General features: G+C 41.0%; 2 protein-coding genes across 2 annotated transcripts in view; one reads left to right on the top strand and one right to left on the bottom strand.

Annotated features, from left to right (window-relative positions):
- The window catches only part of LOC121289714 (zinc finger protein 2 homolog), a 67111-nt gene extending 41737 nt beyond the window's left edge, over positions 1-25374 (top strand). The window contains exon 11 of the mRNA XM_041209344.1: positions 25217-25374. The gene's annotated coding sequence lies outside the window, so the exon portion shown is untranslated. The remainder of the gene's footprint in view (positions 1-25216) is intronic.
- Positions 1-27032, bottom strand: part of ubtd1b (ubiquitin domain containing 1b) — an 88950-nt gene that overhangs the window by 13782 nt on the left and 48136 nt on the right. Inside the window, exon 2 of the mRNA XM_041209350.1 lies at positions 1441-1668. Within this exon, the coding sequence (XP_041065284.1) occupies positions 1441-1668 (228 nt within the window). The remainder of the gene's footprint in view (positions 1-1440; positions 1669-27032) is intronic.

The following is a 27032-nucleotide window of genomic DNA, read 5'->3' as shown; positions in this document are numbered from 1 at the left end:
ATAATGTATAAAGATTTGGGGAGGGTTGGGGGGTGGAGAAAGAGACTCAAAAAAAAGTGAGCTTTTAAAAGTGGGGTGTCAAGTAGCAAGACAAAGAACACCTCAGTTCAGACTGCATGACCTTAAACACCCAGTCACTTATCACTAATTCTTCATCTTACCCTCAAGCTGACCTTTCTTTCCCTGGCCTTCTGTACTGTTCCAATGAAGCTCAATGTAAGCTTGAGGAACAGCACTTCATCTTTTGACAAGGCACTTCACAGACTTCTGGGCTTAACATTGAGTTCAACAATTTCAGATTGCAACCTTGGCCCCATTTTGTTTCCTTTTTTTTGCAGGTTTTGGTTTTAACTCATTTTCCGCTTGCTTTTGAACTGTAGCTGCTCATCATTCTATATTCTATGATTCACATCTCCTCTAAGCCCATCTTTTGCCCCATTACAAAGTCCTTTGGCCTTACTTTCTTGCCATTTAAGCTCTCCTGTCATAGACCACCACAGACCATCCCTTTCGTTCTTTTGACCCAGCCTCCTGCCCTCCTTCACTAGTTTAAAACCTGTAACATTTCTAATGTTTCCTAGTTCTGATGGAAAGACATTGACCTGAAACCTTAATTCCGGTTGCCTCTCCACAGATGATGCCTGAACTGCTGAGTATTTACAGCGCTTTGATTTTTTTTCAGATTTTCAGCATCTTCAGTATTTTGCTTTTGCAAGACAAAGGGGATCTTAGGGGATATTTCAGACACCAGTCAGTTTCTGATGGAAATCGGGAAGAAAGGTTATCTATCTAGAGTCAAAACTGGAGTGTGCATGCAGATATATATTACTAGGAATCACTGGATTGCTAGTAATCCAAAGTTGAACCAAAGCCATGGAAAGATTTGAATTCTATTCACTAGGACATATGGATAGTTTGTCAAAGTTGGATGTGTGGGGTGAGAACCAAGTTGTTGAATTTTGTATTAGCTATACACAATGTACGGCACAGAAAGAGGTCAACAGCTCCAAATGCTTCACTCCGGTGTTTATGCACCACACAAACTTCCTCTCACCTTGCTTCAACTAACCTCATCTGGATAACCTTTTCTTTCTCCCTAATGTGTTTACCTAGCTTCCTATTAACTTTAGCTATGCAGGATGGGGTCAGTAAGAGCAGCAATGGAGATCAACTCCCAAAGCAGAGAGCTTCAGCAATGGTGGGAGAGAGATACGTCATATCTGGGCAATTCTCAGGTAGTGTGCACCTGAGCTCTATATATGCAGCCATAAGCTCACCTTTTGGAAGTTTCACAAATCTGAATTTAGATGAGGGGAAGCGAGGGAGGTAGCCAGTGGGGGAAGTATCACTGGTGAGAACATAGGAAACTTCCTGATAATTTTTGGAGGTTTCAATAGAAACTTTGTAGGATCCCAAAACGTGATACAAGACAGTGCTTACCATGCGGTAAAGTTATGCTGGCACCGTCTACAATAGCCTGGGCCAGTTCATGATCATTGCATTCGATGGCATAGGCAGCTGCCTTAAGGGCATCCCAGATTTCTTTGCGACCTTCAAAAGCAGGTGCTGTATCCCAGAATTCATCTCTTTTACTCCTCAGTTGGCCATCTGTCATGGGATAATCACTTTTCCATTTTGGCCTCTCCTTCTTCAGAGGCTCATTTCGACCTGAAATCAAGAAGAAAACCTTGAATCAGCAAAGAAACTGGGACAGACTAAAGGATATGATAAACAATATTGCATTGAAGTTATAGTGAGGACAGTACCAGGTCATTAGCATTAATTTTGTCAACCGAGTGCATAAAAGTGATTTTCCATTCTCAGAGACACTAATTTTTAAACACATTGAATATGCAGGCTCTAATCATTCATTTAGCACTGAATGATCATTTGAATTGTTTAGCTATCGTTTTTGGAGAGAGTAATGTCAAACTGACCAGTGTACTCTGCTGTCCTGGATTTACTATCCAGCACCTCCACTCCTGCAGGTCTATTAGACAACCATTTGTAAAATAGTTTATTGTACATCAACAGACAGAACGTTATACATGACTCAATTATTCTTATATATAAAGAACGCTTCAATTTTCAAACATCAGCTCGAGCTGGGAGCTGCTGAGTCGCTGAGCCAGTGTGTCAGGCATCCTTGTGTCACGGGCAATTATAATTCACAAAGCAACCAGCCTAACTAGATCATGGGAGTGAGAAAACAGAAAGAAACCTAGGAAAAGGTGGCTTTCAATATCTGTTGGCTAAAGGGTAGCCAGTACACATATATTTGCCAATGCAGTCAACCTTGCTAGACATACAGAATTGCGAGCAGACAATGTTACAGAAATGCAAGAGCAGCTAGTGCTAGAGTGTCTTTACTGCTCAGTCTTGGAGTCACTGCATGATTTTTGTAGCCTTCTGGTGTTGTTGAAATGTGTTGGCGCTGTTGGCTGGTTGAGCAGCCAATTCCCCAATCCCACTGAAGGAGACAACTGATCAGTGAACCAACTTACATGGACATCTTGTTCTAGATTGGGTGGGAGGTGGAAAAGGACAAGTAGGCAGCCTAGGGCAGGATGATGTGCTCCCAATAGGTTTGCTGGAAGGAGTAGTGAATGGTAGCTGCAGAAACAATGAGCACTTGCTGCGAGTGGTAGCATATCACACAAGTCCTGTTTCCCTTGCACCCTTGTGTTTGCTTACTTACATTGGTTCCTCATCAAATGATGCCTTGATTTTAAAATTTGCACCCTGGTTTTCAAATCTCTCCATGGTATATGAACATACAAATTAGGAGCAGGAGGAGATCATTTGGCCTCTTGAGCCTGCTTCGCTATTCAATAAGAATATGGCTGATCTGATTGCAGCCTTGCCCTTCCCTATCTCTAGCATCTCCCCCAGCCCCACAACCCTCCAAACACCTGCACTGCTCAACCCTCCAATCACCTACACAGCTCTACTTCTAGTCTCTTGTGCATTCTCAATTTCAAATTCTTCCAGCATTGGTGGCCATGTCTTCAGTTGCCTAGCTCCAAACTCTGGAATTCCCTCCCTAAACTTCTCTGCTTCTCTCCCTCTTTAAAGTACTCTTTAAAACCCACCTCTTTGCCCAAGCTTTTAGTCATCTGACCTGATATCTCCTTAAGTGGCTGAGTGTTATACTTTGTTTTAAAATGCTTCTGTGAAGTTGATATTGTTACTCAAGTATGAAGAAGATTGCCGACCAGGCGTGGGAGGATTAAAACCTGATGAAAACTCATTGGCATGACACATTAATTCAGTTCTCACTCCAGTGACTACTAACATACGAATTAGGAGGAGTAAACCACTCAGCCCTTGAGCCTGCTTTGCCATTCAACATGCCTGATCTGATTTTAATCTCAACTTCATATTCCTGCCCACCCTCGATCCTTTTTACCCTTTTGCTTATCAAGAATCTATTTACCTCTGCCTTAAAAATATTCAAAGACACTGTTCCCACTACTTTTGAGGAAGAGTTCCAAAGTCTCATGACCCTCAAAAAAACATTTCCTCATCTCAGTCTTAAATGGGCGACCCTCCATCTTGAAATAGTGTCTCCTAGTTCTAGATACGTTCAAGAAGAAATATCCTTTCCACATACATCCTCTCAAGACCCCCTCAGGATCTAATATATGTTTCAATCAAATTGCCTATTACTCTTGTGAACTCCAGCAGATACAGGCCTAGACTGTCCAGCCTTTCCTTATAAGACAATTCGCACATTCTAGGTATTTGTCCAGTAAACCTTCTCTGCATTTCTTCCAATGCAATGGAACTGCCTCCAACGCATTTACATCCTTCCTTAAATAAGGAGACCAGATGTGGTCACACCAATGCCCTGTATAATTGAAGTATAACCTCCCTGCTACTTTTGTATTCAATCCCCCTCACAATAAAGAATAACATTCTATTAGCTTTTCTAATTACTTGCTGCACCTACATATAAACCTTTTGCAATTCATGCATTAGAACACTCAGATTCCTCTGCATCTTGATGCGCTGCAATCTCTCTCCATTTAGAGAAGCTTCTTTTTTATTCTTTCTGCCAAAATGGACAATTTCGCATTTTCCCACATTATATTCCATTTACCAGACCTTTGCCCACTCACCTAGACTACGTTCCTTGGTAGCCTCATGTCCTCTTCACAGCGTACTTTCTTACCTTTGCCTCATCAGCAAATTTAGTAATCACACCTTTGGTCCTTTCATCCAAGAAAATTACCTATTTATTCCTTAATGGATGCAGCTCAAGACCAAAAGGTCTGTTAAAAGGATATTAATTGGATCAAAGGCATTTCTCCTCCCAATCTGTTTCAGGTTTGAGGAGAAGAGAGAGAAACTAGCACAAAAAGCACACCAAAATGACAGACAATTCTCTGACTGCCCTTGACATCAAGGTAGCTTTTGACAGAGTGTGGCATCAAGGAGCCTTAACAAAAACTGGAGTCAATGGGAATTATGGGAACTCCCTGCTGGTTGGAGTCATACCTAACCCGAAAGAAAGATGGCTGTGGTTGTTGGAGGTCAATCATCTCAGTTCCAGGTCATCACTTCAGGAGTTCCTCAGGGTAGTGCCCTAGGCTCAACCATCTTCAGCTGTTTCATCAATGACCTTTCTTCCATCATAAAATCAGAAGTGGGGATATTCACTGATGATTGCACAATATTCACCAGGATTCCCAACTCCTCAGATACTGAAACAGTCCATGTCCAAATGCAGCAAGACCTGGACAATATCCAGGTTTGGGCTGATAAGTGACAAGTAACATTTGTGCTACACAAGTGCCAGGCAATGACCATTGCCAACAAAAGAGAATTTAACCATCACTTCTGGACATTCAATGGCATCACTATTGCTGAATCCCCCACTATCAACATCCTGGGAGTTACCATTGACCAGAAACTGAACTGGACTAGCCTATAAATACTGTGGCTACAAGAGCAGGTCAGAGGCTAGGAATAGTGTGGTGAGTAACTTGCCTCCTGACTCCCCAAAGCTCGTCTGCCATATACAAGGCACAAGTCAAGAGTGATGAAATACTCTACATTTGCCTGGATGAATGGAGTTTCCACAATAGTCAACAAGCTTGACACCATTCAGAACAAAGCAGCCTGCTTGATCGGCACTCCATCTATAAGCATTCACTCTCTCCACCACTGATGCACAGGGGCAGCAGTGTGTACCATCTACAAGATGCACTGCAGAAACTCACCAATGTTCCTTAGATAGCACCTTCCAAACCCATAACCATTACCATCTAGAAGGACAAAGGCAGCAGATAGATGGGAACACCACCATCTGGATGTTCCCTCCAAGCCACTCACCATCCTGACTTTGAAATACATCACTGTTCCTTCACTCTTGCTGGGTTAAAATCCTAGAACTCCCTCCCTAATGGCACTTTGGCTGTACCTACACCAGCTCACCACCATCTTCTTGAGGGCAATTAGGGATGGGCAATTAATGATGGCTTATCCAGTGACACAGTCATCCCATGAATGAAATAAAAAAAATACTACCACAGTGAGTAGTTGAGGCAAATAGCATAGATCAGGGTTGTCCAGCCCTTTAGCATGAGGGGACTCATTCTAATTATTTTTCTGACTCAATGGGCTGATGAGCAAATTTCAGAAAGATGTAAGGTTTGGGACAACCTTAAATATGATTTTTTTTAAAATCAGTGTCAAAGCAATAAATTGATAATCTCAATACCCTTAGCTAATAAAAATCTTTTTGATGTGCATTTTGAAATTTTCAATTGATCCACCAACCACAACCATTCAGGGAGAGCGTTCCATATTTCCATTACCCTGTGGGTGAAATTGCTTCCCAATTTCACACCTAAATTGCCTCTAACTTGAAGATCATGGCCTCTTTTCTGGATTCACCAACCAGAGGAAATGGTTTTTGTGTCTACCCCATTGAATTGTTTCAAACATTTTGATTAGATTGCTTCTCGGTCTTCTAAACTCAAGGCAATCCAAGCCAAATTTACATTAATTGTCCTCATAATTTAACCTACTATCATTCTGTTGAATCTGCATTGAAACCCCTCCAAGGCCAGTATATTCTTCCTGAGGTGTGGCACCCAAAACTAAATGCAGCATCAAGATGGGAGTCTGACCAAAGCTCCATAGAACTGAAACACCACTTCTTCACTTTTATATTCAAATCCCTTAAAGACCCACATTCCATTTGCCTTTTTTTTAAACCATTGCTTTTTGACATGCTTGTCATCCCACACAACCCTAAACCTCCTTCCTCCTGACGTCAATAAATAAGCAACAAAAGAGTAACTTTTACTGATTTAATTTCACAACAAAATCATATTGAACTTGGAATAAACACAACTGTCCATCTGCCAAACGAGTTACACCAAGTCCACAACACAAAACAGGTCACTCAGTCCAACAAGTCTATGCCAGTGTTTATACTCCACACAAGCATCATCCCACCCCTCTTCATTTAATCCCATCAGCATACCATTTTATTCCTTCCCCTCATGTGTTTAGCTGGCTTTCCCTTAAGCATATCTACGCCAGACTTGTCCAGTTTATGGTCTGCGGCTCTCAATCCAGCCCGCAAAGTCTCTCCATCCAGCCCATGGACTCACTGGTCAAAACGCATGTAAATGAAATTGACAGATCTGCGAGGAGTTGCTCCTCCAATCTCAGGCCATTTATATCTCACATTTGCTGATTAGCAGACCAGTGAGTCTATCAGCAGGAAACATGGGAAAGAAACAGTCTGCGATTGGAGGAGCAGTGAACATTGAATGTGAGTGGATTCTCTTTTGGCTTCACAGCACGCACTCTCTGCTTTTGGCTGTGCTCTCTCTCTCACCCTCCCATGTAGGCACCACCCTGCTAAGGAAGCGCAGGGGTCAAATTGGTGGAGCAGGCTGGGGGACCATGAGGAAAAGCAGAGTTGTAGCTATGGGACCCTTGCAAGTGGGCCAGCTGGAGTCTCCAGCAGGGTGGTGTGAGGACGCATGTCTTGGCACCTTCACAGAATTCCTCCTCAGCAGTAAAATCTCTAAGCCTCCTAGGTCCAGGCACCAAGCTTGCGAGATGGCTTGAGCATATTCACGTGTGAGCCTGTGCGAGTGAGTCTGCATGAGCATGCAAGTCTGCGCAAATCCTGAGGCTGGGAGTGAGCTGGACACAGACACCCTTCACCTCCCTCCCCAAAAACCTATCCACAAAGCAGGGAGGAGGAAAATCCAGGCTGAAAGGTAGCCCACCTTAATCCAACTTTCCTATGAATTCTGCCGCGGCCAGCACAAAGTGTGCGCCACCAGAGAACACAGTCATTGTTAGTTAAACCCCCAACTCCTTATCTTGGCCCCAGTCCCCAACCATGTCCTGGTGACCAGGGCTTGGGACCTAGGCTGTCTCTCAAGCCCTGCTTAAGCAAAAAGGCAAAAAATTCTATTGGTTAGCTCTGCTGCTTGGCACTTTTTATGGTCATTAATTACTATTTAGGTCATCAATTTATTGCTTTGACATGAATTTTTAAAAACCTTACATCTTTGTGAAATTTGCTCATCAGTCCCTTGAGTGTGAGGAAAAAAACTGAATGTAGCCCCTCAAGCAAAAAGAACCCTGATATATGCTATTCACCTCAACTACACACTATAGTAGAGTTTTTTTTTATTCATTCATGGGATGAGGGCGTTGCAAGCTGGGCCAACATTTATTGCCCATCTCTAATTGCCCTCAAGAAGATGGCAGTGAGCTGCTTTCTTGAACTGCTGTAGTCCATGTGGTGTACGTCCACAGTGCTGTTGGGGAGGGAGTTACAGGATTTTGACCCAGCGACAGTGAAGGAACGGCGATATATTTCCAAGTCAGGATGGTGAGTAGCTTCCAGGTGGTTGTGTTCCCATGTGTTTGCTGCCCTTGTGCTTCTACATGGTAGCATTCATGGGATTGGAAGGTGCTAAGGGAATTGCTTCAGTACATCTTGTAAATGGTGCACACTGCTGCCACTGCACGTGGGTGGTGGGGGGAATGAATGTTTGTGGATGGGGTGCCAATCAAGCAGGCTGCTTTGTCCTGAACAGTATCAAACTTTGAATGTTGCTGGAGGTGCATTCATCCAGGCAAGTGGAGAGTATTCTATCACACTCCTGACTTGTGTCTTGTAGTTGGTGGACAACCTTTGGAGAGTCAGGTGGTGATTTACTCACCACAGGATTCCTAGCCTCTGACCTGCTCTTGTAGCCACAGTGTTTACATGGCTAGTCCAGTTCAGTTTCAGGTCAATGGTAACCCCCAGGGTATTGATAGTCTGTGATTCAGTGATGGTAATGCCAGTGAATGTCAAGGAGCAATGGTTAGATTCTCTCTTGTTGGAGATGCTCATTGCCTGGCACGTGTGGATATTGTCCAGGTCTTGCTGCATTTGGGCATGGACTGCTTCAGTATCTGAGTCGGCGCAAATGGTGAACAGTATGCAATCATCAGCAAACATCCCAACTTTGGACCTTATTACGGAAGGAAGGTCATCGATAAAGCAGTTGAAGATGGTTGGGCCCAGGACACTATCCTAAGGAACTCCTGCAGTGATGACCTGGAACTGAGATGATTGACTTCCAACAACCATCTTCCTTTGTGCTAGGTTTGACGCTAACCAGCAGAGAGAGTTTGCCCCCCCAATTTCTATTGACTCCAGCTTCACTAGGGCTCCTTGATGCCACACTCGGTCAAATGCTGCCTTGATGTCAAGGCAGTCATTCTCACCTCGTCTCGGGAGTTCAGCTCTTTTGTCCATGTTTGAACCAAGGTTGTAATGAGGTCAGGAGCTGGGTGGCCCTGGCAGAGCCAAACTGAGCATCAGTGAGCAGGTTATTAAAAATGTGCTGCTTAATTGCATTGGTGACGATCTCTTCTATCACTTTACTGATGATCAAGAGTAGACTAATGGAGCAGTAATTGCCCAGGTTGGAATTGTCCTGCTGTGTGTGTACAGGGCATACCTAAGCAATTTTCCACATTGCTGGGTAAATGCCAGTGTTGTAGTCATACTGGAACAGCTTGGCTAGGGGCACAGTCAGTTCTCGAGTACAAGTCTTCAGTACTGTTGTCAGCATATTGTCAGGACCCATAGCCTTTGCAGTATCCAGTGCCTTCAGCAGTTTCTTGATATCATGTGGAATATGATGGCTGATGACTGGCATCTGTGATGCTGGGGACCTCTGGCAGAGGCTGAGATAGATCATCCACTCAGTATTTCTGGCTGAAGATTGTTGCAAATCCTTCAGCCTTATCTTTTAAAATGAATTTCTGGGCTCCTCCATCATTGAGCATGGAGTATTTGTGGAGTCTCCTCCTCCAGCGAGTTGTTTAATTGTTCACCACCATTCACGACTGGGTGTGGCAGCACTGCACAGCTTAGACCTGATCTGTTGGTTGTGGAATCATTTGGTGCTTATGGTGCTTGGCATGCAAGTAGTTCAGTGTTGTAGATTCACCAGGTTGACACCTTATTTTTAGCTATGTCTGGTGCCTTCCTGCACTCTTCATTGAATCTGGGTTAATTCCTTGGTTTGGAGATATAGAGTGGGGGATATGCCGGCCATGAGATTACAGATTGTGGTTGAGTACAGTTCTGCTGCTGCTGATGGCCCACAGTGCCTCATGGTTCTCCAGTCTTGAGATGCTAGATCTGTTTGAAAGCCAAAACAAAAACAGAATTACCTGGAAAAACTCAGCAGGTCTGGCAGCATCGGCGGAGAAGAAAAGACTTGACGTTTCGAGTCCTCATGACCCTTCGACAGAACTTGAGTTCGAGTCCAAGAAAGAGTTGAAATATAAGCTGGTTTAAGGTGTGTGGGGGGGGGCCCCCACACACCTTAAACCAGCTTATATTTCGGCTCTTTCTTGGACTCGAACTCAAGTTCTGTCGAAGGGTCATGAGGACTCGAAACGTCAAGTCTTTTCTTCTCCGCCGATGCTGCCAGACCTGCTGAATTTTTCCAGGTAATTCTGTTTTTGTTTTGGCTTTCCAGCATCCGCAGTTTTTTTGTTTTTATCTCTGTTTGAAAGCCATCCCATTTAGCACGGTGGTAGTACCGCACAACACAATGGAATGCATCCTCGAAGGCTGGATTTCGTCTCCACAAGGGCTGTGCAGTGGTCACTCCTACCAATACTGTCATGGACAGATGCATCTGTGGCAGGCAGGTCGGCAAGTACGAGGCCAGATCAGGTAAGGACAGTGGGTCCCCAGAGCATTACCCTAGGTCTCTGGATTATTAGTCTAGTCACTACTACGTCATCACCTCCCCTGCTCAGCAGATGCATTCCACAATTTCTCCTGAAAGTTATTAATGACTGTCATATTTATGGACCATAGCTTTTGACTCCTCTAAAAGTGGGAACATTTTCTCCCAGTCGGCTCTTTTGAACCACTTCATTTTAAAGACCTCTTTTCGTTCAACCCTTAGACTCCTCTTTTCTGGAAGGGCCCTGACCTGTTTAGACTTTCCTGAGAGTTATAACCACTCATTCTTATACATCTTTTTTCCACTTTTCTGATGCCTGCAATAACCTATTTATAATATGAAAACCAGAACTGAGCACGGGGGAGGTGATGGCATAGTGTATTGTCATTGGACTAGTACGCCAAAGACCCAGGATAATGCTCTGGGAAACCGGCTTCAAATCCCACCACAACAGATGGTGAAATTTGAATTGAATAGAAATCTGGAATTAAAAGTCTGATGGTTGCCATGAAACCATTGCCAATTGTCGAGAAAATCCATCCAGCTCACCAATATCCTTTAGGGAAGGAGATCTGCTGTTCTTACCTGATTTGGCCTACATGTGACTCCAGATCCACCGCAATGTGATTGACTCTTAATGCCCTCAGAAGAAGGGCATTTAGGGATGGGCAATAAATGTTGGCCTAACCAGCGACGCTCACATCCCATGAATGAAGAACTTTTTTTTAAAATCAAGTATGGTCTAACCAAGGTTCAACATACTTAACATTACTTCCCTGCTCATCAATTCTGTCGTTTCCCAAAAATGGAATCCAGTGCTTGTTTTGTTTTTTTTTTTAAAAAGTGGCCTTATTCACTCGTGTCAATAGTTAGCGATTTGTGTATCAGTACCTCTTGATCCATTTGCTTCTCTAACCCCTCTAGATTATCCAAGAATACATGGCCTCTATGTTCTTCCTACCAAAATGCACCATCTCACACTTAGCCAAATTGAAATTTGTCTGTCAATTAAACACTCATGCAAGTTTTTTAATACCACTTTATTTTGTCACACAGTCTACCTTTGTATTAACTATATGCTCAATGTAATGTCGTCTATAAATTTAGTCAATTGTACTTCAGGGTCCAAATCACTAACATAGATTGTGAACGACAGTGTTTCAGCATCAATCCCATTATTTGCCATCTGAGTAGCTGCCTTTAGGAGCTCTATTCTGTGTTCTGCTTTGCACCCAGCCTTCTTTCCATTCTGTGACTTCTGCCCTAACTCCACATGCTCCAAACTTAGTCATGAGTTTACTACATGGTATCCTTTCAAAGATCCAATATGTTACAACCACTACATTACCCTTATCTACCCTTTGTTACTTGATAAACACAATTCAGTTGGTCAATCAAATTAAATATGGTGGGTCAATCATAAGCTTCCCTTTTGAAATCCGTGCTATTATATTTTTGGTTTCTAGATGAATTATCTTTTTTTTTGACTAGGATGACAATGCCTTTTTCAAAATTATTTTGCCTCTCTCCACAGTTGGATGCTTCTGTCACTATTATCTATAGCAAAAAATATATAAGCAGCTCTGCGTACTCCAAAGCCAGTTACTACACTGTGCAATGCCATGGTTGCTCAGGGCTCGCTATATGGTCACGCTCATATACTGACGACATTCTCCCATTTTAATTTCCACACAACTGTTTCAAGGTCATTCAGCAACTGGGAGCAGGGATGGTGAATCTATAGAGGTAGTTGAATCTAGAGGGAGTTCATAAAGCTTGTTCAAAAATAAAAATGGGTCCATTATTGCTAGAACAAAGCAAGTGCAGTCGAACTGTACATTTGCCATTTTAAACACAATATACCTTCAGGCTCCCAGAGTGCTCCAGATTTTCAGTTCAAAAACTTGGAATAGGAAAAAGTGTAATGTTGGAGCAACATAGTGACTAAACCTAAGTCAATCAACTCTATCAAATCAAAAAACTTGTCTAAATCCACTGCCTAGGCTTCAGAAGAATTATCACTTGACTTGGGTGTCAAGAACTTGTATTTGAACTGAAAGTCTGGAGCACTGAGTGGGATCCTGAAGGTGTATTGTGTTTAAAATGGCAAATGTACAGTTCAGCTGCACTTGCCTTGCTTTGTTCTAACAATAACAGGGACCCATTTTTCTTTTTGAAAAAGCCTTATGAACTCCCTCTAGTTTCACCATCCCTGCTCCCAATTGCTGAATGACCTTGAAACAGTTGTGTGGAAATTAAAATGGGACAGTGTCATCAGAATACGTATAAGGGTAATGTAGTGATTATAATATATTTGGATTTTTGAAAGCATACCATGTAGTAAACTCATGACTAAGTTTGGGGAGCATGTGGAGTTAGGGCAGAAGTCACAGAATGGAAGGAAGGCTGGGTACAAAGCAGAACACAGAATAGAGCTCTTAAGGACAGCTACTCAGATGGCAATACCAGTGGAAATATATCCATGCATTATGTGAGAGCTGCTAGGGTGAGGGGGAGAAAACTGAAGGTGGGGGATGAAGCGCAAATACAATGAAAGTTAGCTAATTAAAATTAAACTGGTAACAAAAAAAATCGTTTTCAATAAAGCTCATATTGATGTGTAAATAGGAAACCAAAAAATACAAAACATAATCATTATATTGTTAGTTTATGTGGAAGATATGACAAATGTCTTGGGCATGCAACACATACTGGCAGCAAACATAAAAGTTTGGGAGTGTCAGGTGTATATGTACACATGCATTAACATGCACAACTACCAGGGCTATGCTGGAACCAGAAACTGAAGACTCAAATTAGATTAACCCTCAATGGTCTATATTTAAAGCATACTTGTACCACTAAATTTATCCAAGTTTGTTTTTTCAACCTTTGTGGTGCCTTACACCTTCACCCTACAACCTAACTCCATAATCAAAAAGGAAGCCTCTTTAGATCAACTCAGCTGAGAATGCTAGTTATATTCCAAACCATTTTCTACCAATACCAAGCTTATTCCAGCTTTCTTTTGCACGAAGGACAATCAATCTTCACATCCCTGGTGCTGTAACCAGCGAACTGGTAAATCGCTCAAAGCAATGAAACCACGATCACCAGATTTTCTTCTTTCTTGGTGGAGAAGCAAAATTGAAAGAAAATCAGAGGCACCAACCCATGACCAGCTCAGCTGATCCAACATGTTGGCAAAGCAGACCACTACACTGCTGTCAACTGGATGGTTTAACAAAATCCAATACCCAGTACAGCTATAATTTCACTACAAACATGACACTAATAACAGATGCAAACTGAAAATAACTTCAGCCTAATCATACTGTAAACACAGTCAAAGCGCTTGCATTAATGCAAATCTAGTATCAAGTCATCCTGCACTGAAAGAAGTCAAGTCATCCAAACTGGGTTTAAGCTAGCAATGGGAAACCACAAGAACTGAGCATCGCTCAGTTTTGGTGGATTTTCATAATTTACATGTAGAAAGTTTCTGGCATTGTTGGGTGTGATACTGATCTTTACAAATTGGGAACATACCAAACTCGATTAATAAGAGAGAACAATTTGGGGTTGGGGAAAGCTATATAAAAAAAAATTAATATCAAGTACAATTTCATAATTCCAATGTACTGTAATGACACCTCCTCAGTGAGAAAGATTCAATAATTGAATTGAATAAATAATACTGATTCATATTATTTGACAGAATGCTTTGGGGACAACACAAAACTGGGAGATATTGGAAGCTTGGCCTTGGAACCACACTGTTACAGGAGTGGTCCTGCATAGCCAGGGCCTGCACAAATCCTCAATGCTTCATGAAGCTGAAATTAAATCTGCAAACTAATATTTCAAGGCACCTTTGGCTCTTTGACTAAACAATGTCTCAAGTATTTAAGAACTTACTTCATGAACTGACTCCAGTAACATCTCTAGTGTTGTATAAGTTAGCGTTAATAGTAATTCCTCAGAGCAGCCACCAGAATGGATTGCATTGAAAGTGGATTACTCTGCACGGAAAGGAGGAATTGCTCCTGAGATTAGGGTTGAGGAAAACAATTACATCAGAGCAAATGGCATTTGGCTTAAGCGTAAATAACAAAAACACAAGAACATCAAAAATATGAGCAGGGGTAGACCAAAAGGCCCTTTGAACCTACTCTGCCATTCAATACCATCATGGGTTATTTTTGATCTCAACTCCACTTTTCTGCTTACTGCCCATATCCCTTGATTCCAAGGCAACAAATATCTGTCTATCTCAGCCTTTGAACATATTCAACGATAGAGTATCTGCAACTGTCATGGAGAATTCCCAAGATTCATGACCCTGTGAAGAAATTTCTCATCTCAGTCCTAAATGATCAGACCTTTATCATGTGACTCCTAGTGGTCTGGATTCCTCAGCTGGGGAAATCACCTCTCAAGCCCCTTCAGAACCTTGTACGTTTTGTGATCACCACTCATTCTTCTAAACTCCAGCGAGTATAGGCCCAGTTTACTTAGTCTCTGATGATAGGACAACTAGGAGATTGCAAAAAGTGGAAAAAAATTAGCCCTTTCCTACCATCGAGCTGCTTCCTCGGAGTCCAATAAGTATCTCTGCTCATGATCTTATTTCTTTTCTTTAAAAAAAAAAATGGTGACATTGTATACCACAGTGGAGTAATATAAACTTTCACCCATGATTCTCCCATATTGCAAGCTCTCAGCATCACCAATCAAGTATTAAAACACTCCATGCAATATAAAAATTAATGTTTTCACAAGATATGCTCAGGTGAGGGTAGTCAATTTGATCCAACTTTTATGGAATATTTATTGTCTCTCCTTGCTATAATAGAAGAGAAAATTTAGTGCTCATTCATGCCCAATGTTGAAAGAGAGCAGGAGTTAAAGAAAGAGTGACAACACTTTTTTTGCATTGCATTAGCAGCCTTCCATCTTGTGAGATGATAGAGTTGACTATCGTGGCATAAACTGCCGTAAGATCACCTGATGTGGCACAAGAGCCCCACTTTAGCACGGCAGTCTCTGCTGCCTTTGCTGCAGAGGAAAACAGTGGCCTGAGAAGGCGCAGGATCCACTGGCCTCTGTTTTCTCTGGACCCTATTATCAGCCAGTTGAGCTTTCTGTTTCTCCTCACCTTTTCAATGTCACTCCAAACTCCATAGGGCACAGCCATTAACAACTATCTCCCAGTTATCAGTATCAATGTCTGCCATCTTCATATCTTGCTTGAAGATGTTCTTATGGTGGAGGTATGGACACTCAGGAGCTCATGACCCATAGGCCAGTTCACCATACAGGAGGTCTTCAGGTAGATGACCATCATTCGTTTGATGAATGTGGCCAAGCCAGTGTAGACAACGTTGGCTTAACAGTGCATGTATGCTGATGAATCAGCAAGCTCCAGGAGCCCAGATTTGGTTACCTTGTCCTGCCAGGAGATGCCAAGGGTACATCTGAGGCAGCAAAAGTGGAAACTGTTCAACTTTTTCTCCTGGCTAGCATATATTGTCCAGGTCTTGCTACTGTGGACGATTATGCTGAGGATGCAGGCTTTGTAGACTCACAGTTTGGGGTTCTGAGGTTGTTATTGTTCCACACAACACTGGACAGTTGAAGTCCTAAACCACATTCTTTTGAATGCAGTTACCCATTGAGGATGAATATACTACCAGCTATTTCCTAAACAAACCTAGTGTCCTGAGCTTAACCGCCCTTCCAGCTGTTCATTCCTCCCACTTTATTAAGGCTAGATGCTCCAAGGTTCCTATTAGGAAAATGGTAAAATTTCACATACATTTTTAATAACATTCCTACCTTTTTTAGGTCTTCTGTGGGATGCAAGATTCTTCATTCAAGAAGGGAGGTAGATTGGCTGAATCTATAAAATCAACCTTTGTCTAATGAAGTTGGAGAGTATACAAATGGATGAAGTGGGGAAGTGGTGGTGGAAATGCAGAAAGGAAAAATTCCAGACCTTAATTTTCTGCTTCCTCCAAGATCCAACATGCAAAGGAAGCACTGGCCACAAGATCAGCTCAAATGATTTTGGCTCTCTCCTCACCCTCACAGAATACCAACCTTCTCATAAAATAGGTTCAAATTAAGGCCTTTAAATCCAATTATCAGTTTGCGACTGCTACTCTATCGGCTTGTGGTCATTTAGAGTTAGGAAAGTGACGCAGAAGTTTCCATTTTATAATCTGTTCTGCCAACCCAGCTGCTTGTGGTCAAGAACTACTTTCATTGTACATACCTGCAGTTCCTCAAGGCTACCTGTTTACTCTATACACCAGTAGTATCAGAATTTCAAAACAAATGCCCTTGAAATTATCAAAGCAAATCTAGACTCTCATACTTGCTTGCCCTTCAGCGAAGCCTTTAATTGCACTGTTTGCATTTACCTGACAACTTAAAGCATGTTCAATTCTCAAAATTCAAAAATCAAAGACACACATGCTGATTTCTATGATTCTGCTAAATCATATACGTCAGGTTTCAGGAAAAGATGGGGTTAATGTTTTACTTTGGTTGCTTTGAACAAAGGCAATGTATTTTCAGGTTTTATAATGATCTGACCAATGATCATGCAATTTAAATTTGAGGGTTCCATCTATCAACTCTGCATAACAATCGTATTGAAAACTAATCTCAATTTTTTTGCAATTAAACTTCATTGGTTGAACTAAAAAAGGTGGTTGGGAACATATTTCCCATTGCATCTCTCCACTTTAAGTAATTATTCTACCCACTTCCGAAGAAGTGAAAAAGCACCAGTGGCAAGCTAGGAGTTCCGACACAATGGCATAGAGCATAACGATACCATCTGTACAGTTTGTTTTCCCATCATCTCTATTCCTTGCTGGGGAAGAATTAGGCAGGCTACAGGCACCCTTCACCTTCTCAGAAGTGGCCAGTGCATGTCAGCAGGCTATGCAGCCAAGGAACTGGGAAAGAGAAAACACATCCTAACCAAGAATGATGCTGCCCTCAGCATACATCACAAGCAGAAATTCCAAGTAGTATCAGCCATAGCACAGTTGGTAACATTCTCACTTTTTGAGTCAGAAAGTTGTGTCCAAGAACACAGAAATCTAGGCTGTCACTCCAAGTGCACCACTGAGGGAATGGTGCACTGACGTATTGCCTTTCTGGTGTGCCTATCAAGTGAGGCCCCATCTCTCCCCTCAGTAAACGTAAAATATCCCATTGTGCTATCTCAAAGGAGGGCAGGAAAGCTACCCCAAAGACCTGGCCAATATTTATCCCGTAAAACAGATTATTTGGTTACTATCAAATTACTGCTTGTGGGTGTTTGCTGCACGTCAATTAGCTGTTGCATTTACTATATCTTCACAGTGACAAAGTTTCAAAAGTACTTCACTGGTTGCAAGGTGCTTTGGGACATCCCGAAGTCATGGAAGGCAGTATATTTCTTTTTACATCTTCCAGGAAAACTTTTAACAGGACTATAATCCACTTTATCTAGGTGATCTAACTAATTATTTGCTCCTTCAATAAGACCATAAGATGCAGGAGCAGAAGTAGGCCATTTGGCCCATCGAGTTTGCTCTGCCATTCAAAGAGATCATGGCTGATCTGATAATCCTCAACTCCACTTTGCTGCCTTTTCCCCATAACCTTTGATTCCCTTACTGATTAAAAATCTGTCTATCTCAGCCTTGAATATACTTAACAACCCAGCTTCTACAGCCCGCTGCAGTAAAGGATTCCGCAGATTCACTACCCTCAGAGAAGAAATTCCTCATCTCTGTCTTAAATGGGTGACCCCTTACTCTGAGATAATGCTCTCTGGTCCTGGATTCTCAGAAGGAGAAACAACCTCTCAGCATCTACCATGTCAAGCCCCCAAAGAATCTTATATGTTTCAATAAGGTTACCTCTCATTCTTCTAAATCCAATGAGTACATGCCCAACCTACTCAACCTCTCCTCATAAGAAAATCCCTCCATCCCTATGATCAACCTAGTGAACCTTCTCTGGATTGCCTCCGATGCTAGTACATTTTTTCTTAGATAAGGGGACCAAAATTGTTCACAGTATTCTAGATGTGGTCTAACTAGTGCTTTGTATAGTTTTAGCAAGGCTTCCCTATTTTATACTCCATTCCCTTTGAAATAAAGGTCAACATTCCATTTGCCTTCCCTATTACCTGAACTTGTATGCAACTTTTTGGGATTCATGCATGAAGACCCCCAAATCCCTCTGCTGCAGCTTTCCGCAGTCTTTCTCCATGTAAATAATATTCAGCTCTTCTATTCTTCCTGCCAAAGTGCATAACCTCAAATTTTCCCACATTATATTCCATCTGCCACGTTTTTGCCCACTCACTTAACCTATGACCTGCTGTAGACTGTGTCATCCTCATCACTTGCCTTACCGCCTATTTTTGTGTCATCCGCAAACTTGGCAATAGTACATTCATTTCCCTTATCCAAGTCATTAATATGTATTGTAAATAATTGTGACCCCAGCATTGATCCCTGTGGCACTCCACTAGTTAAAAGGTTGCCATCCTGAAAATAACCCCCCTTATCCCAACTCTGTCTGCTTTCAGTTAGTCAATCCTCTATCCATGCTAATAATACTACCCCCAACACCATGGGCTCTTATCTAATTAAGTAGCCTTATGTGTGGTACCTTATTGAATGCCTGTTGAAATCCAAATATATAACATCTACTGGGTCCCCTTTATCTATCCTGCTTGTTATCTCCTCAAAGAATTCTAATAAGCTTGTCAGGCATTATTTGCCCTTCATGAAGCCATGCTGACTCCGCTTGATTAGATTACGCGTTTCTAAATGCTCTATTACATCCTTTATAATAGACACCAACATTTTCCCAATGACAGATGTTAAGTTAACTGGCCTTTGGTTGCCTATCAACTGAGAAAGAGTGGACAGCGTTGTGTTTTTTCAGGTTTAGAAAATACATCACACGAGCTGGGGATTTAAAAATAAACAAATCTTGTTTGATTTCAAAAGATCCTTTCAATACTGAAGGGAGACCTGAAAAAGAGTACTATGCAACTATCTCTAGTTAAAAGTAAAATATTTATTGCTATTGTGAGGCAGGGATACACAAATTATGCACTGAAATACAGGATTGGAAACATGATGGAAAAGCTAACCGTCCCAAAATCAAGTCAAAAACAGACCACAAACTTAACTGTTCATATACAGTGAAGTACTTATAGGGCACTCTTCTCCCTCCTTTCCAACAATGACTGTGCAGACCATGTTTACTGATAATACTGATATCAGATTAAAAACGGCAACAGCAGGGACAGGGAAGAGGAACCTAGTGGATGTCAAACATACAATGCTCTTTTGGTGTTTTATGCAATGGAGAAACCATACAGGTGGCCAATTCAGTCCTCAGAAACTCAAAAAGAATTGAGGACAGGCAGCCTTTGTGTCTCACGTACCCTTAATTACGTGCAAGAGTCATGGCATTAAATTTGGCATTTGATTAGTAAAGCAACATATTTGGAGATCTTCATGTTTTGTGTCTATCAATGTGTCATCAGTTTCTTGGATATCCCACTCTTTATATTTCTGGTATGAATAAAGGGAAAACTCAATAGCAACAACAGCCTTTGACATTGGCACCAGGAAATATTATACGCCAAAGCTATTTCCTTCATTATGCTGCAGTAATGACTTTAAAGTGGTTAAGTGACTGACAATTATATACAGATTATTAGATTAGTGCAACAAGACAGAGGGGCTGAGCATACATCAGTGACAGAAAGGAAGGACCTAGCTGTACAATAAGAAAAAAAACTCATCACCACATAAACATGGGACTCATCCACAATTCAGTACCACTGACATTTCTCCTCATCATAGCCTTTAATCCCTTGTCTTTAATCCATTTACTTATATGGCTTTCCTCACCTTGGTGAAAAAGATTCTACTTGGCCTTTTAGTTCTAACTTCCCTGATGCCCCATTATATTTGAACCTTACTTGTTAAATTATTGAGTTGCCCACATGGCAACTCAGCTACAGACTCATGTACTTTTAACTTGTTCTCTGATTGCAATTGTCAAGAAAACAGTAGCCATGGGACAAGGTGTTGCATCTCCATCCCTAATCACACTAAATAAATGGAAGTGGTTTGCAAATATGCTACCTTGGGTCCACGGTGACAGTCTGTCTCTTGATGCACAACTCAGTGCCTGCATAGGGAAAGCAGCTACCACCTTTGGTTGACATACGAACATATGAATTAAGAGCAAGGATAGGCCATTTGGCCCCTTGAGTCTGCTCCACTACTTGATAAAATCATGACTGATCTGATTTTGGTCTCAACTCCACTTTCCTGTGTACCCACTATATCCTTTGACAACCTTGTCAATCAAGAATCTACCTAATTCTGCCTTAAAAATATGCAACAAGCCTGCCTTCACTGTTCTCTGAAGACAATTCCAGAGAACAATGACCCTCAGAGAAAAAATTTTCATCTCCATCTTAAATGGGAGACACATTTTCAAACAGTCTCCCCTAGTTCTAGTCTCTCCCATGTAAAGGGAACCATCCTCAGCATCCATCCTGTCAAGTCCCCTCAGAATCTATGTTTCAATAAGATCACCTCTCATTCTTCTAAAATCCAAAGAATACAAGCCAACCTGTCCAATCTTTCCTCATATGATAACCCCTTCATCTCAGGAATCAGTTGAGTGAACTTTCTCTGAACTGCTTCTAATGCTATTATTGTCCTTTCTTAAATAAGGAGACCAAAACTGCACACAGTACTCTAGATGTGGTCTCACTAATGCCCTGTACAACTGTAGCAAACCATCCCTACTTTTATAATCCATTCCCCTTACAATAAACATTAAATTCTATTTGTGATACTAATTACTCACTGTACCTGCATACTAACTTTGTGATTCATGTAGGACTGCCAGATCCCTCTGTACCACAGAATTTGCAATTTCCCTCCATTTAAATTTACTCTTCTTCTTGCCAAAAGGGACAAGTTCACATTTTCCCACATCATGCTCCATCTGCTAATTTTTTACCCACTCACTTAACCTTTTTAAGTCCCTTTTAAGACTATGTCCTCCTCACAGGTTACTGTCCTGTGTGCCATTAAATTTAGCAAACCATACATTTGGTCCCTTCATCCCAGCCATTTATACAGATTTAAATCATAAGGCCCCAGCACTAATCCCTGCAGCACTTCACTGGTAATAGCTTGCCAACCTGTAAGTGACCCATTTATCCCTATTCTCTGCTTCTTGTTAGCCAACCAATCATCTATCTGTGCTAAAATGTTAACCCCTACACCATGAACTCTTTTCCGTGTAGTAACCTTTGATGTGGCACTTATCAAACACCTTTTGGAAATCCAAGTACACCACATCTACAGAGTCCCCTTTATCCACATCACATGTTACTTCCTCAAAGAACTCTAACATATTAATCAAACATGATTTTCCTTTCACAAATGCACATAGAATAACACCAAGCTGACCTCAGGACCAAACTGATGGGTTATAAAGCCTGTGTTCTCAGCACCTTGCTGCATGGCTGTAAAACATGGATGACCTACTGTTACCAGGAAAAACAGCTCACTAATTTCCATCTTCACTGTCTGTGGCATATTATGGGTAGGCTCTGCTTCAAGGACGCTTGCAAGAGTAACATGAAGGCCTCAAACAGCGACAATTGCACCTGGGATTCACTCACTGGTTAAAGAGGGAAATGGCGACACCTCCTGTGGGTTGGTGTGCACTACCACAACAACCAGTGGCTACAGCAGCTTGGCAACAGGTGCCAATGGCAAAAACAGCAACCCACGATGTCACTCGGAGCTTTACGTGCAGTGCTTGTGGCAAAACCTGCCTCTCAAGGATGGCCTTCAGAGCAATCAGAAAAGGTGCACCTAAACAGATTTTTGCTGCGTGCAAATCATCTCTCTTAGGTGGCAGGGTGCCAACAATTACTACTATTTGTTAAATTAATTTCCCAGGTCAAATTCCAACATAATTCAGTAAATGTTAATTAAAACACCTTAAAATTGTCAACCTTAAAGAGTTCAGTAAAGGCCAAAGAGTGGTTGAAGTTTGGAACCCTTTTTCCTAAATGGCAATTGATGCTAGATCAATTGTAAATTTGAAATTGATTGATTATTATTTAAAAGGTATTAAGAGATATGGAGCAATAGTGGGTATATGTAGTTAGTTACAGATCAGCCGTCATCTCATTGAATGGCAAAACGAGCTCGAGACCTAAATAGCCTTCTCCTGTTCCAATATTCTCATATGTAGCTTTGAAATGAACCTAGGTTAGAAGCCAAGGATATTTGGACTGGGGTGTACAGCTGTAATTCCATCACCATTTTCAACACATACATTCTTGAATCAGTGCCACCACTGGCAACTGACTATAAATAGTGTTACAAGTTTACATATACAGTTCAATTATAAAATGTGGACAAGAAATTGTAATTAAAATTGACATGAAGTTTTATTAACATATAGAAGATAATTACTATTTTCTTCCTGTTATTATTTCTGCTTTGGTCTAGTTTTGATAAAGAAATTAAAATGTTCCTGCTACTCCTGATCATCAGCTCCATGTTCCAAATGACCATTCCATTTAATTCTACCATTGTCACCATTCTTCCTATACTACCATCTACTGCTTCCAAGCCTCTTCCCCCATTTTGTAATTATCCACTTTGTTGTCACATTCTGCTTCTTTGTCAATGTGCCCTCATTGACATGAGAGATTGTGCAGCTTAGAAGTAACATGACCCTTAATCATTCTAAAGCTACATGTGAGAGTTCCACATCAAATGGTTTTCACTCTGGGTGTATTAAGTCCAGCCCATAGGAGTAATAAAAAAAACTTGCATTTCTATGGCATCTTTCAAAGCCCTTGGGCATCCCAAAGTCCTTTACATCCCAAAGTCCTTTACTGCACTTTTAAAGTGCAGTTACTTTTTGTAGGAAACAGCAATGAATTTTTGCACAAACAGCAAGGTAACAATAACCAGATAATCTGTTTTAAGGATGTTGATTGAGGGATAAATATTGGCCAGGACACTGGGAGAACTCCCCAGCTCTCCTTTGAAATAGTTCTATGGCACCTTTTACATCATCCTGACAAGTCTCTGTTTAACATCTCATTTGAAAGACAGCATCTCCAACAGTGCAGCACTCTCCTCAGTACTGGTATTGAGAGTCAGGCTTGATTTTTATGCTCCAGTCTCCACCAGGGTGAGATTTGAATGCACAACCTTCTGACTCAAGAGGGAAGAGTCCAACTTACAGAACTACAGCTGACCCTGTACTCACAACTGGCTAAATCTTATTTAGCCACCATTCCTCAAGGAAAGTAACAATGCATCTAAATAAAAACAGAAAATGCTGGAAAAACTCAGGAAGTCTAACAGCATCTGTGGAGGGAAAAACAGAGTTAATGTTTTGGGTCCACATGACTTCTTCAGAGCTCTGAAGAATCATACGAACTCGAAACATTAACTCTGTTTTTCTCTTCACAGGTGCTGTTAGACCTGCTGAGTTTTTCCAGCATTTTCTGTTTCTGTTTCAGATTTTCAGCACCCGCAGTATTTTGCTTTTATCTAATGCATCTAAATAACTTTGCTTTGCTTCAAAAGGACTTAATGGATGTGAAGTACTTCGTGGAGACTTCAAAAATCCCTTTATACCTTCAAAACAAATTTTTCTTTCCCTTGCCATTTTTCTAACTTCACTAATGTTTAAACAGAAGATGATGGTGGCGCAGTGGTAAAGTCACTGGGCTAGTAATCCAGAGACCCAGGTTAATGCTCTGGGGGCATGGGTTTCCATGCTAGTGGAATTTAAATTCAATTAATAAAAGCTGGAACTGGAAGTTAGTTTCATGATCAGCCTTACTGAGGTTTTATTGTAAAAACCCACCTGCTTCACTAGTGCCCTTCTGGCCTTGCCAGAAATGCCCATATTCTATGAAAGAATTTTAAAAAGGAGACTAATTCTTCTCTCTCCCCTGTTCTCCCTATCACCCCTAAATCTGACACTCAGTGCACAACACCTGCCATAGTTTTCAAGTCATAGACTTCCCCTGGAAATGAAACAGCTGAGATTTATCTTCAAAAATAAAAAAAAGTTACTCTATTTTACCTTTCCCAGATGTTACTCTACAACTCAACATGGCAAGAGCAGCCCCGAGACACCACCCTTATACAAGACATCCCTGCAGTAAACATGTGACTTACTTTATTTTGAAGTCAACTTCTTTCTTGGCAGTGGGTTGAGGGGGGTTAGGGAAGAAAACAATTTCAGGAATCAGAGTGGTGTGACATGACTCAGTGGCATCACTGGCTCTAAGTATACATTCGGTATTGAAAGCATTTTAATTACAATGCATTTTGATGGTACTCTGTGCAAGTTTAACAAGGTCTTTAAAATAGCTACTTTTATAGTTCACAATACCTGGATACCAAAGCAAAAAATGTCAAGACAGTTGTTTCGCAAGTGATAATAAAGTGATCTAATTCAGTTGAATTAATCAATCACCTGTGCTGATTTTAGGTTTCATGGGGTAAACTTAGATCAATTCATTGTACCAGACAGAGCACTTGACGCAACAAATTTGTCATGATGACACAAACTATTGATAGTAAACTGCTCCAGCAAGGGAGGCTTACAAACTTTCCATTGATGTACTAACATTGCTCCAAAAAACAGGGAAGGCACTTATTTGGGAAACTTGCTGAACTGAAAGTCTATGTTCAGTGGGATTTGAATGAACAACCTTCTGCTTCAATAAGGTTGAAACAGATTGAGTCAGTCACATATTTCAGGACAACCTTTTGGATTTATAAAATCTAGGAAGAAGCGCTTCATCTAAGGTTGTACTTAGAAAATAATTTTATACACTACATACTCCAAAGCATATTTTTTAAAATCTACAGGTGCTGCTGATGACGGAGAGATTCATCCTTTAAATCATCTCATCCTACTGAGGGATATTATTAAGCTTTTAGTGAAAGACAGTTTTACTCCAAGATGGAAAGAGGGTGCAGCAAAGATAACACCGGATTAGGGCACACTCTGGCTGTAAAAAAATTGTGCACAAATAAAGAATGATCGTACCATTGCTTTCAGATTTTATCTTGCCATTTTAGGGCAAGAATTGAATAGCATGAGATCCCAGTTGTGACTGGGGTGTGATGGTCACAAGAACAGCTTTGCTAGCGCTCAAGTTTATTAAGTGACATACCCTGTTCCTTCCTTGGTTTGTCTTTGACCATCTTTGAAGGTAGTGAACAAATTTTAGCCTGACGAGTCAGACACATTTAATCTGAAAAAAAAAATCCTTCACTTGGCATCATAACCCTTAGAATCCATATTACAAGATACTAATCAAGCTGAACAAGGGATAGACAATAACAGGCAAAAAAAAAAGCACCTTAAAAATGAACATTATTAAAAAGCTGCATTCCTCATTTGTAACCTATAAAACAGAAAAACTAAAGGACCACTAGTTTGACTGTCCAATGACAATGAATATTGACACAGAAGTCAGATGAATGCATTGAAAAGTATCAGCTGTTTGTTAATTGGAAGGACAATATGAATTATCAATTTGTGCACCAAGACTCAGCAACGAAGCCAGATAAGCCAGGAGTCAAATCATACATTTTCTTGCATTATTGTAAAATCAGCACAAGACAACTCTGATCCAGGAACACAAAGCAACTGTTTAAAAAGCAACCTTATTGAAACATAATGATAAAGTTGATTTAATCTATAGAACCTATGGCAACTGTGGTTAGGTTTTAAAAATAGTATTTGAGTTGAGGCTGTCCTGTGTGTCTGGCTCATTGGCATCAACTGCATCTTTGGAAAGCACAGGGCTTGAAAATTATACTGCAATAGACTTTTAACATGGAAAAAGGAGATGAAGAAAATATATAATCCACTGGGCCCTTGTTGGTTCCGAATCAAATAAAACTGTTGAAGGATACTATACTCTACAGGCACCTAAATTAGAGCAGCTAGATAATGTTTTGTATGAAAGGTTTTCATATATGTTTTCATGTACTGCACTTTAATTCTTTAAAAATTTATGCTACAAATATTGTACTGTATTCCAATGGTAAATGTAACTCCCAGTTAACTGGCCTTTTTAATTAACCAGCATCACCATTCCCAGAGCGTGCCAGGAAACAAACTTTACTGTATTAGTGGTGATTGCCTGAATTCCTAAATCAGAATACCAAAACAGTATCAGTACTTGGGATATATGTAAATCAACAATTCATATTTATATAGCACTTTTTAAAATAATAAAACATTCCAATGTGCTTCGCAGGAGCATTATAAAGTATGGCGCCAAGCCATAAAGAAATATTAGGTCTGATGACCAAAATCTTGATCAAAGAGGTAGATTTTAAGGACTGCCTTTAAGGAGGTACAGAGACAGAGCTTAGGGTCTAGACAACTGCAACATTGTCACCAATTGTGCAATAATTAAAATTAGGAGATGCACTAGAGGCCAGAATTAGAGCAGATGACATCTGAGGGTTGTGGGTAGAGGAGATTAAAGAGATTAACAGCAATGTGGGTTTAAGATTTTGTGTGGTTATTAAAGCTTCTTGGAACACACCTATGCAGTCCACAGGTAGAAGTAAAAGATCCCATGGCACACTTATCCTGGGGCCAATATTTATCCCTCTCCTGACATCACTCATTGCACATTGTTTGGTTATTATTACACTTCTATTT

This window comes from Carcharodon carcharias, chromosome 17 (assembly GCF_017639515.1).
Source record: "Carcharodon carcharias isolate sCarCar2 chromosome 17, sCarCar2.pri, whole genome shotgun sequence".
NCBI classification, from domain to species: domain Eukaryota; kingdom Metazoa; phylum Chordata; class Chondrichthyes; order Lamniformes; family Lamnidae; genus Carcharodon; species Carcharodon carcharias.
Note: the sequence above shows the minus strand (reverse complement) of the source record. Positions and strands in the feature narration are given on the sequence as shown.